The following is a 13,008-nucleotide window of genomic DNA, read 5'->3' on the forward strand; positions in this document are numbered from 1 at the left end:
CTTTATATGCTGTCTTTTCACATGGCATGAAAAACTGAGGTTGTAACTACTTGCTGAGTTTTGTGGCTTTTTTCTGTAGCAGTTGTTATTTTTAATTTTTATATTCTGACCAGGCTCTAGCCTGAATAATTACATGTTGATCACTTAAAATTTCCCCTCATTATAACTAAACACATTATTCTTTCTAGGCCTGAACCACTGTCTAGCTTTACTGTGTGTTTTTTATCAGCTGTTCCTCCTCTTCAGTAGTAGGGAAAGGGACCTTTATTTCTAGAGTCTTGTGTTTTTGTGTCCTTCAGGATATTAACAAGCATAGAAATGCCAGGTAGTTTTCTTTTGGGGTCAGCTGTATTGGTCTGGGGCTGTATGACAGACAGTCTTTTGGTTTGAGTTGATATCTTTTATTAGACCAGCTTGGAGGTGGGTTGATGTTTCTGGTAAGCTTTCAGATAACACAGTATCCTTTTTCAAGCTAAGTGGAGTGCAGAAGGGGGTGACTCTCCTGTGTATGCTGGGGAAATCTGTTGCTAGTCTGTGCAAGTGGATGTGTTAGTTGAACTGCTATGAGGGCAATCATACTGTCCACATGGCAGGGGAAGGAAAAGAAATTTCTTGTGGGTTATGGTATGGGTACCCAGTATGGTTGGAGTTTAAGCAGACTGTAGTGAGGAAGATAATTCACGTCTCTGTTCAGTCCATGATTTTTTGTGTCCAGAGTGGTGATGAAGTTGAGTTCATGGGCACACTCTTTAGAAATGTCAGTTGTTATTTAGTAAAGTGACCCTCACTCTCTTTTACATCTTTGCCCTTCATTTACCCAGAGAAACCCTACGCAAAGTACTGCATCTCCTAAGGAGCACTGGTAACCCCCAGGTAGAGTACATCATCCGCATCATGAAGAAGTGGGCCAAGGACAACAGAGTCCCTGTCTAAACCAGCACTACCAAATACCAAGTCAGTTATCATTTTTTTGTCTATGGCTGGAAAGTGTGGATCCTGGCCTATCATTTACAATGTTAAACACAATGACCTAACTGTAGGATTGAGTAAGTAGAGTACAGAAGTAAGATTGCAAAAAGTTCCATGAATAATTTAATATTGAAGATTGATTTTTGGAAGGAAAAGGTTTGAAGTCTGTTTCCTTTCTACCACAATCCCAACGGTACATTTTCTGTCTGTATCAATACCTGTTTCTAGTTCAGGGCCTGTCAGATTTTGTTTTATACTGTTGTTCCAGCTTTTACTTCTCAAACTACTCCTTGGATGTAACCCAGACTCCCTTGCATCAGCTTCAACAGATGCATTGTGGCAATTAGTCCAGTGTTTTGTATTTTAAAATAGGTCTTTGCTCTTCAGAGAAGAATCATTTATAAAATGACTGAGCAAATGTGCTTCAGGAGAAGACACGGCAAAAGGAAGAAGGATTGTGGTATTGTATCAGTGATCGGCTTCCCATTGACAGCTGATTTTTTTTATTTTTTTTTTGGTTTGAACAAAACGCAACACAATTTACTGAACCACATGCATTTCTATATAGATTCTGGTAATTAATAACTTATTCATCTTCCATTTCTGTCTAAAAAATTGGTTTTCCCTTACCTGCTGTAGTCAGAATATTTCTGAACGTGAGACTCAATCAGCCAGAAGTGCAGGACCCCAATATCGCTTCTTATTTTAAAAACAGTCACAAAGTTTGGGCCGCTTCAGGAGCATGCGGTTATGTTTAACTGAGCTGTTCAGTCTTGGTTTAACCCTGATCCTCCATGCACTTACATATTGGTATCTTCACTACTCATGTAAATGAAGGTACGTATATGTTTACACTATCCTTTCATCAGTCACTACCCTCATCGTCACTGTATCATGATTTTGGCTGACAGTTTGCTCTGCAAATACTCTCCTGTTCCTGAAGGAGAACCCTTCACAGAATATATAATTTAATCCTGGAGGAGAGCAAGGGGTTGTGACAGAGAAGTGCATTATAGTAAGCAACACCTGTACCATATTTGTAAAGGACAGTTGTTTTATTTATTATGTATTTTTTGTACCTTGTGAAAAAATACTTTATTGTAAATTGTACTCTCTGCTAATACTTTGATTAAAGTTTATACTTGGATTTATAATTTGGCTTCTTGTTTGGTTGTGTTTACCTCATCATGACCAGGCAGTTGGACGCAAATTCATTTAATTGTGGAGGATGATAGGTTTGCGATTGGTCATGAAAATGCTGATTCATTAATCAGTCAAAGATGAACTGAGTTAAAGGAACCTCATCTATGAACTGTTCAATGGCATTTGCTGTTAGATACTGAAATAAAGATGGCTCAAGTAATCTTTCCACTTGGAAGTGGTTTTGGTTCTGTTATCATACCCCAGCAGAGATGCTGAATTCTCCTCAGGCTATAAGAAGAAAGACTTCTAATTCGTGGTAGAAGATTACCACATTTCTCAATGCTGGAGTCCACAACTTTTAAGTTACCTTTTATTATCTTACTGCAGCATGTCTGACTGTTCTGACAAGAACTTCCATGTGTACCATCAGTCACGTAGCTGTCAATGGCTTGGTACATTGTAGGCTGCTTGCTTCTATGTGGAAAAATCCAGAAATTTAGATCCCTCATACTAGTAACAAGAAATAAGTTCTTAAATCCTGCAAATGACGTCAGTACAGAAACAAGGCTGCTGTGATGTATGATACTCAGTCAGAAAGTAATGCCTCCTAATTTTTCTGTTCTAAGTGAGGCACAATCGGTCCGTGAGAATTTTTTTGTCCAAATGTTTGAACCTCCACTTGAAACTGAAACATTGTATGACAGAGACCTGTCTCAGGTACTGTTTCTGCATGTCAATGCTTGCCTGCACCCCAGAGGCAATCTCATCGGTTGGATACACTGCTGCCCCATCCTCTATACAGCCTAGACATGACACCCTCCAATTACCATCTTTGGGTGCCTTTGAAGGACAAATTGTAAAAGTGATATTTATGGGATGATAGCCAAACCATGGAGACTATGCAACAAGAACTTTTACAATTGATATGTGCCCTTGTTCACTGGTGGGAAAAGGCCATTGATGGAGAGGGAGATTATGATGCACAAAAGCTGTGTGTTCAGTGATTTTCATACAATTTTTTTCATAGACGTTTAATATTTTTTTCAATAATATTTGGCTGAGAAAAATATAGGACATTACTTTCTAACTGACCCTTGTTTAAAGAACACTAAAATGCTTTAGTTGAAAGCAGCTGCAAAATGCTTTCCATTTGTAAGGTATTTTTGTTTTCCTTCCCAGATTAATTAATTTGGAAACAGACTGGAATGGATGCTGTGAGCCTTGGTTTCAAGCTGCAGAAAAATCAATATGGTGACTGTGACAGATATTAAATGCAACTATTTCGTTCACTGAAGTATAATCAGACAGAAAGATGAAAAGCCTCCAGATCCATTGCAAATCGCTTTACATGTTAAAAGTAACTCTTTTGCAAAAAGTCTTACATCTCTAAAAGCACATATACAATGCCATAGGCTAATTTTAAATATTATGTTTTGGTAACCCTAAGTCATTCCTAAATGTCATGTTTTAATAATATCTTAGCTGCTTGTAACTAACCATCTAGAGTTTATGCATGACCAGCTAAACTGTTTTGATGCCTGCTTTTGTTTACAGCAGTTGCTAAGTAGTAGGGTTGTGCAAAGCAGGCCCTGTTCGATTTGGATTTGGATTCGGCCTGAATCGGGGACAATGATTCAGTTTGTTGATTTGGATCACTGTTCCTGTTTCGATTTGGCTGAACCCGAATCTGAAGATTCAATGCTGATTTGGAGAATCAGCGATTTGGACATAGACACAGCTTTAAAAGTATTTTCTACATACTTCGAGGTACCAGTGCGGCCTGTGAATGCTGCAATGCTGGGGCGCATGGAATGTCCCACAGGAGTGCGAGGGCCCTCCATGTGCTAGACAGTGAACCTGGAAGTGGACAGCAAGTACTTATGGTTCACTTCCAGGTCCACCAGGGAGTGCACAGGGGGCCCCCCCGATGCCCCCCAGCTCAGCAATCAGCTGCAGGGGGACCCTGGGTGCCCCCCCAGACCCAGGAGGCACCAGTCACCTAGCTGGGGAAACATGGGGGCCCCCCCTGTGTGCTCCCCAGCAGATGCAGAAGTGGACCAGAACTGCTTCTGGTCCACTTTCGGGTCTGCTGCCAGGTGCACGGGGGACACTCCCGTGCTTCTGTGGGACATTCCATGTGCCCCAGCATCACAGTGTTCATGAGCCGCCTGCTACCTAGAGGTATGTTGTAAAAATATTTAAAGCTGTGTCTATGTCCAAATCGCTGATTCTTTCCGAATCTCTCCAAATCAACTCAGAGGGTTCCAATTCAATTTTGAGAAATTGAAGGTCCTCTGATTCGATTCGTATTCAGAGATTCAGCCACTGAATCGGGCCGAATCAAATCAGGGACTAAAGCATCACACAGCCATACTAAGTAGTTTTTAGTATGTTATTAGTGTTACTTAACATCGCTTCTAATATAGTTCATTTCTCTAGTATAGATTAGACCTCCAAAATTAAAGACAAGACGAATTTGGGGAGGGTTGTACACCTTTGCTTTATATAATGTATTTGTGTTCGTAATTTGCATTACTGTAGCACCTAGAACTTTCATCCTCAACCAGCACCAGAGCTTGAAAGGATTATTTTGGAAATTCATATTGTTTTTGTTTTATCTTTTCAATTCTAAATATTACAAATATCTTCCCTGGTTTAGCTTGAGAACTTATTAGAGAAGCAAATATGTAGAACAGGAGCTTAGTTCCTAATTAAAGGGAAGTTGAGGTTGAATCCTTTTCAAGAATTTCTACAACTGTTTATCTGGGTTAAATTAACAAAACAAAACCTTTCTGCCTAGACCCACTCAGCTACTCTGGCAGTCCAGAAAACAGATTGATAAATGTATCCAAAAGAGAGAAGCCACCATGTTTTCAGGAAGGAAAGAGCTAAGGAGAAACGAAGATAAAGAAAGAGAGGGCATTGCCTTCAAAGGCTACAAGAAGGTTCCAAGGAAAGTATTCAGCTTGGCCAGAATCTAAACCACTCCAGAAACGCAGCACTATTCCCTGACTCATTGAACACGTCTACACATGCACTTTAATATGCAGTAGACTATTTTACTGTACATTAAAGCATCACGTAAAAAAAACACATTACATTAATGTGCGGTAAAATAGTCTACTGCTGTTTTTTAAGCATCACTAAAAAAAAAAGGATGCAAATGTACTACTGTGCGTTAGCACAGCCTAATGCGCAGTAATTTAATGCCTCACACTGGAAGCACTAAATCTAATGTGCATTAGAAAAGGTGCATTAATGCACATGTAGGTGCGCCCACTGTGAACTGCAAAGGCAGTAACAATTGGCATCAGGGAACCTACCAGGGAAAGAGGTAGAGATGAACCTCATAGACTAACTAAATTATAGATGCACAAGGTTTCATGAGCCAGAGCTCACTTTATCAGATGCTAGGAAAAGATGGGCAGAGCAGGCTATCAAATTGGGAGGGTGATTTGAATAGAAAAGACAGGGGAGGGAAGAAGGGGAGAGAGAATGGGGAAAAGGTGGGGGAGAGCAGTGCTAAGTTTAGCAAAGAAGCAGTAAAACCCATACAAACAAAGGGGTGACAAAACCTAATCCAAGAAGTGTGGTAAGAGTCCATAGTCCCTCTACTTAACACAATCCAGTCCATGGATGATTTCTTGCTCTGCAATTGTGTGTTCAAATCTGCTTTAAAGTTTCACTGTACAGTATAAGAAAAGCTACTCTGAAGTCAGCCGTGGAATGTGCAAGAAGGATAGTGTTCTGCCACAGGACTGTGTGTGTGTTTGGACTTAATGTCAGATCAGTGCAGCCCATTATTTCACATAAGGATCACCTCATCTGGCCAATATAGATGGCAGGGAGGCACTATGAAGTTTCAGTTAGTCTATAAGGTGGATATCTACCCTGCAGTTTGCCTGATTTTAGATTAACATGGCTGACTACCCCTCTGGTCAAAGAAAAGCATGTCACAGTCCCCAGAATAGGGAAGTTTTCATTTTGTTTAAGGTAGAATGAAATGTAGACTTCCACTGAAGCTCAGGGGGAAAATGTGTCTCCCACTCATGTAGATGAGAAGTCTTCCCAAAGGTCAACACAGTACACAACCTCCAATTAATAACTATAGGTTTAGCTAGCTATTCAGAATCACAAGGCACTTTTATACAAACTAGTTACTGCAAGGCAATTGGAGGCATGGATTTGCTGTGTCAGCTACTCTGGGGTACTTGCCTGGTACATGCTCTTGCTCCGTGTCAGACAAAAGCTAAACCTGCCACTGAGGGGTAAACTACTTTGCATTAGATAAAGCATATCTTCAAGGAAGGCTTTCAGTGTTGATCTGAAGACAAATGATGGAGAATCCACTTCTGTTCTTGGTAATTTGTATCAGTGGCTAGTTATCCTCACTAATAAATAGGTATCTGGTTCCAATTTGCATTTGTCTGGCTTCAGCTTTCAGTCATTAGCTTTTGCTCTGCCTTTTCCTTCAACGTTATAGCCCCAAAGAACTTTTCCCCCCCTTGTGAATGTACTTTATTTAGTATAAGCAAGTCATCTCTGAATTAAACAGATTTAAGTTTTTTAAATCTCTCTACAAGGTGCTTTTCCAGCCCTTGAATATTTTGTGTGGTTCTTTCTGCATCTTCCCTAATTTTTCAACATCCTTTCTAACAGGTGGATACCAGAACTGGGTGTACTAATCCAAGCTCTCTAAAGCTGTTATACAGAGGTAAAATTACCCCATCGGTAATACTCACTTTTTCCCTTATCATTCATCCAAAGACTGCATTATCCCCTTTGACCACAGCATCATGCTATACGTTGCTGGGAATTACATATTCCCTATATGTAGATCCTTTTCAAAATAATTGTATTCTTGAACAGTTCCTTAAGTACAGCTTGTATTCCTTGCTCTGGGAGCTCTGGCAATTCATGCTGTTCCCCTTATCTCACCACCAAAATCTGGACCCATGGGTAGACTTGTGGGTCAGATACAGTCAGTGGGCTGTATCTTGATCACCCTAATTTCCTACTGTATTGAATCTGTGTCTTCTACAAATTTTATTACCAGTGATGTCTATATTTTCTTCCACATCATTGATGGAAAATGTCAAATCAGGTCTGGATTTACTACCAAAGTGAATGGAACCCCACTATACACTTTTAAATGAGGATGAGGGTGATGAGTCCCCAGTGACTAATACAATTAAAAAATGATGTTAGCCAAATCTTATTAACAGTGTTTTATTATTTCTGCATAGTGCTATTTTTAAACGACTGTTTTTCTAAGTCAAGCACTTTTAAACAGCATCTAAGCCCCTAGTTTTCAATTAAACTTGTCTCGTATATGAATTAAATCAGACCTGGTTTACAAGTCTTAGCCTTTTAATTCTTCAGCAACTGCATTCTGTATCACCCCAATGAGACTACTGGAATTTATACTTCTTAGCCATTGTTTCAGGCTGTCTTCAAACTCAGGAATACATTACTATATTGGTTATATTTGGAAAGTCATACTCAAAACCAGAAGAGTTAGAAACTTCTCAATTGTGCAGAAATCTTAGGCTTTTATTTTAAATCCAAGTATGCCATGCAGGACATACAAGTCAGTTAGGTGTCTAACATTTGTGCTCAGTGAGACAATTGCTAAATTTCTGTAAATCATTTAAAGTCATAATCTGCATTAACCTTTCATAACCTTTTCATAGAAATCGTTCTGTATTCACTAAGCGTTGTAGGTTAAGGAAAGATCCAGTGTATTCCACACATACTCATGATTCCTGTTTTGTATACTGCTGGGCTTAGTGGCTTCTTAATATATTGACATTTTCTCCAAGACCAGCAGTGCTGTAAAAATATCTTGACATACCTGTATAGTGATTTTCTTCCCATAGGAAATCCAGGTCTTGAGCTATTTTGGCTGAAAATATTCAGAAAATATATGCAAGAGTTCATGGGTAACAATTTACTACATTTAATTCAAAACTTTTTTCTCCCCATTCAATGGCCCGGGGCAGGGGGGGGAGACAGGGCAGGCTGCTTGCCCCCTTCTCCCTGCCCCCCAACTCCCTGCCACTGCTTTCCCACTGTAACAGTGGGAGGGGGTGGAGAGGGAGGAACAAATGTGAAGGTGACCATCCAATAATTTAGATTCTATACATGGAAAACTATAACATTTATAATTTTTCCATGTATAGAATCTAATTGTGGGGCAGGGGGGAGGGCAAATCATCTTAAATTTGAAGTTGTCTTGAATTTGGAATATGGTGTTTTGTGTGCCAATCAAACATACCTGAAAATAGGAGAAAAGATCTGATGTGGTCTCAGAACTGCACTTCCATGTATCCATCCAGGAATTACATTATATTGTCAGAATCCTCAGTATGGTCAGTATTCTGTGGAACAGATATGCCCAGTATAAAGCGACTGTTGCAAACACATCTTCTTCCATGCAGAAAAGAACTATAGCTGTTATGTAAATCTGAAAGGTATCTTTGCTTTTATGCACACAATGTAAAGTAAGTAGATAGCGTTAAAATTATTTCTTGAACTACCACCACACTAAAGCAAACTTCAGGAAAACTTTGTTACCAAAATTGTCAAACCCAGTCTTAAATTTTGTGTTTCATTCATAGCACTGCTTATTATCATGGCATCTGCCTGTAAAATATCTCTTTCTAATACATCACTTTTATCTGATTCATTCCCTAGTCATAAATGCTAAACTTGAGTCATTGCTGAATAAATAGAGAATAAGGCTGGTTATCATAGTCATGTAAAGTAAAGATAGAAAAGCTCTATTAAATCATGCACTGATTAATCTTGAAGGCATGTATGTACAAGTTTTCCTACTTATGGTATCCATGCATTTTTGGATATATTCTGTGATGCATCAATATTGCATTTGTTTTAATGAGCGCACCATATTTCCTGTATTCTTTCTCCTTTATGCCCACAACCATTTTCTCTTTTCTACATTTTCTGTTTCATCCCCATTTCCCTTGGTCCCTCTAATCCAATTGCTCTAGCTGGCTTGTCCAACTTCACAGGAGTATTGCACTGAAGTGGTATTTGTTTCAAAAGTATGTTGTGATCTTCACATAAAAGTCTGCAAATAAGCTTGTCTTGAATCATTCCTTTCATCATGCCAGTGTGAACCCCTTAAAATGGTAAGTAATTATTTGGGAATAGTCCTATTGACTTAAATCTGTCTACTCATGTAATTGTTTAGGAGTGTTGAGTTAACGGATTCATAATCTGGTTCTTGGTGCTTACACCTTTCAAGTAGTAGTAGCAATTGTAGTTACCCTCCATTCTCCTTGTTTAACTTAGCTATGCATAAAGTATTTACTTTTTTGCAAGTAAGAGAGCTTTGTTTACCTAATGCACATGCTTTGAGGAGTTGTAATCATGATGGGAAAGGAAATAGACAATACAGAAAAGTGACACATTTTTGAAACAGCAATTTTACAATTTACAACTTGGTTTTCTGACATCTGAGTAGCCATATTAAGGCTTAGGTTCATTGATCATTGCAAACTAGATCTAAGAGTTCCTCTGAAGGTTCTTAAAAATACCTATTGGGGGCTGGGTAGTAGGGAGGAGTTCAGTTACATTCTACTTGTCTATGTCAATTATTTGTGTGGGAAACCATTTTTCACAACTAAAGTAATTTTTTCAGCTGCTATTTTAATAATCTGGCAAATCAAAGGAGCTTTGTTTTGAAACTTCAGGTTTGGCATGTAGATTGTTCCAAATGATGAATATGTGCTTTGCAGTCTTGAAGGAAATTTGGTTTGGAAATAAGATTATGAAGGCATGAAAATTCTGATGCATAATATTCTCCTTTCTGTTCTGTCTTTAAGCATGCATGAAAATTAAGATATGAGCAACTGTTTCTGTAATCTTTCTCTGCAGTCTGTGATAATAGTTCTTCATCTAAGTAATTCAAAGCATCTTACAAAGCCCTGAGGGGACAAAAAGGCATTGGAAGCATTGTTCAATAGGTTGGTAAGTGAGGTGTAGAATAGTTGACTCATTTTTTCCTAAAAAGAAGAAGTTGTTAGAGAAGTAGGTAAGACACAGCAGTTAAATACTAGTTCCCAACTCAGTGTGTTTTCTCAAACAGTGCTCAGCAACCCAGTTTGGGTCAGAGGTAGTAGACAGGCAGATACCAGGACCCAGTTACCATGGGCAGAGGAACCACAGATGGTGCCAGGGGAAGCCCCACTTGCAAGGGCTGGATCAAGTGGCTTGGGCGGCCAACCCGTCCTAGAAAGCTGTTGTGTATTTACAAAACTTTGGGTCTCATATAGGCAATTTACATATATTTAAATAAACCAGTCCTTAATCAGAATGAACATTGTTCAACAGGATTCCTGTTGACAGCTTTTAACTTGTTACCTGTACGAGTAATTGTATACAAGCAAATTTGTGTCTAGTCACTTTTGGGACTTAAGTACTGGGTGCCAGTGAAAGAGAAAACTGCAAGCTGATTAATGAGTAAACCTCCTCTGCCCGGAATGGGAACAGTTCCTTTTTTGTTTTAAAAGCACAGCAGGATTTTGCCTGGTCCATGTCTGCCTAAAGACTGTTTCTCATAGCACAAATGTATTTTTTCTACACCAGTGTAGCATGCAGGCCTTGTTTAGCTCATCAGACCACACTACTGCCTCTGCAGTCAGAAGTTCTCAGTTCAAGCTTTTGCTGAGAGAGATTCTTTATAAGCAAGGATAATCCTTCCTATTCATGCTACAAATAGGTGTGGTTGCTTAAAACAAAACTGTGATTCATATATATAGTTCCTCCCCAAGTTACTAATGGAAGAAAGAAAGCAGCAAACAAGCCTCACTATGCATAATAAAACATAAATCACAATGGCTATTTTAGACTATCTCCAGATGTGCTGCCCCAATGGGACAGTTTTTTCTGTCAGAGACAGGTATCCCATGTAAACAAATATCCTTAAGGAAATCATGACACTAAGAAAAAATAGCACATCAAGCCAAACTCCATCATTCTTCCTGTCCCTGTGAAATAACTAGGTGATTCTAAACTGCAAAATGAGCAAATAAGATTCTCATAACACATGGCACAATGGAGAGCCACCCATTAGAGGCAGCTCAGCTGAAGTTTTAGCTGCATGATGGGTGGTTATAATCAGCATGTTCCACGCAAGAGCTCTTCAGTACTGTAAGGATTTCTCCAGCAGCTTGCCCACTTACTGATTTCTGCTTCCTTTCTCTCTGTTTATGGTTTAACTATTTTTTCTCTTCTTTTTAGGTTACCGGAGACTTCTCAACAGAGTCTTTTCTGTATTTTTTCTATGTACTTCTTGATTTCCTTCCTTGGAAGCACACAACCTGCACATCAGTTAGCAGGCTTGTTTCATGGCTCCAGCACAGTTCAGACTCGGAAAAAATCCCTTTCCTTTTTTCCTATGGAGAGTTGTGCAGGTTTTCTGAAATGTACCTACATGTTGCAGAACTAGACACTTACTGCTCAATAACATTTGCTTCTATCTACCTGCTGTCTTGGTGCGGTACTACACTACCTTCCTCTGACTTCAGCAAAATGGAATAGGCAGCAGCTCAACTAAGTCATGAGTGCAGTGGTTCTCAACCTTTGTTGTACCAGGACCTGTTTGTAAATATCAAGGGCCAGTCCTGACTGAGTGCCCCTCACTCTTGATGCAATGCCCCCCAGGTCCCAGGGTGGGGGGAAGGTATGGATATGTCTGGGGGAGAGGAGCCTCAAGCAGCCTCTTGCAGGCTAGAGATCTGCCAGCCTGCAACGGAAAAGCCACAGTTTGCCACATTTTTCTCTGTTAAAAGGTGAGTACATTTTTAAAGCTTGTTGATCCATTTTTGCTGAGCTTTTGGTTGTAGCTGTGTTGGTTTTTCCCTCTTGACCTTTTTGTCCCCCGTTTTCTTCCCCCTCCCTCCCCTGCTTTACCTTTTGTTTTCCTACTTCTACCCTTTTATATTTTCACTGACCTCCTGTCATACTTTAACTTCTCCCATTCCTGCTTTCCTGATCTCCAACCATTCCCTTTTTCACCTTGTATTTTATCTCTCGTTTCCCTGACTTCCCTCCCCCGCCCTTCCCTGCTTTTCCTTTTGTCTTGCTTATGTCTATCTATTTACATTTTCACTGCCTCGGGGTCTCCCCACACCAAGAACTTTTTCCCAACTACTCAGTTGGTCTAATAAAGATACCGCACCTACTCAAAGAACCGTGCCTGCCTTGCTCCATTTTTAAAGTCTGTCTACAAACCCTTTCATATATGCTGGTGACCCACGGGGTGAGCAACGCTGCTTTGTTCCCCATTCTTGGGAAACGCTCACGAGAAAGGGAAACCTCTGACTAGAGATCAACCCCTCCTCAGAGCGGGCCTATGTCTAAAGAGGTTGTCCTCAGCCAGGGGGCGGCGAGAGCGGCCGACAGGCGCACTGCGCGCCTGGCAGGAAAGGGGGCGGCGGGGCCGGGCGGGGACAACGGGGCGGCAACTGCCCCCCAGGAGCCCGCGGGCGGCCCCGGCCAGGCAAGCTGGGCCATGGGGCCGCCCGCCCTCGCGCCGCCTCCCGCAGGGGCAATGGCAGCCGCGCGGGGGCGCGCGGCCCCAGTGACGTGCCAGGGGCCATGTTGTGTCGCGCTCGAGCAGCTCCGTCCCGTCCCGCCCAGCCCCGCGGCCGCTGGCCCTTTAAGCCCCTCGCCACGGACAGCGTGCACATTTCCAAGGCAACTGGGGGCGGGAGCTTGCGTCAGCGGCGCGTGGGCGCGGAGGCCGCCGTGACGTCACGCGAGCTGAGCAATAACAGCCGCGACGTGGGGTGGTGCGCTGGGGGTGGTGTAGTTGTACGCATGCGTGGTCTCGGGGCCTGCTTCTATTTATGTTGGGGGCGCTCCAAG

General features: G+C 41.1%; 1 protein-coding gene across 7 annotated transcripts in view; it reads left to right on the plus strand.

Moving 5' to 3' along the window:
- Positions 1-11,810, plus strand: part of TTC26 (tetratricopeptide repeat domain 26) — a 61,649-nt gene extending 49,839 nt beyond the window's left edge. For 3 of the 7 annotated variants that reach the window (XM_019545206.1, XM_019545210.1, XM_019545209.1), the window contains one exon: positions 822-2,123. In XM_019545206.1, coding sequence (XP_019400751.1) covers positions 822-933 — 112 coding nt within the window. In that variant the 3' untranslated portion in view covers positions 934-2,123. Of the gene's footprint in view, positions 1-821; positions 2,124-3,291; positions 3,551-11,379 lie in introns of those variants that run through there. The other 4 variants (XM_019545208.1, XM_019545211.1, XM_019545205.1 and 1 more) reach the window with 3 other exon arrangements.
- The last annotated feature ends 1,198 nt before the right edge of the window (positions 11,811-13,008 follow it).

This window comes from Crocodylus porosus, unplaced genomic scaffold (assembly GCF_001723895.1).
Source record: "Crocodylus porosus isolate Cpor-Errol unplaced genomic scaffold, CroPor_comp1, whole genome shotgun sequence".
Taxonomy (NCBI): domain Eukaryota; kingdom Metazoa; phylum Chordata; order Crocodylia; family Crocodylidae; genus Crocodylus; species Crocodylus porosus.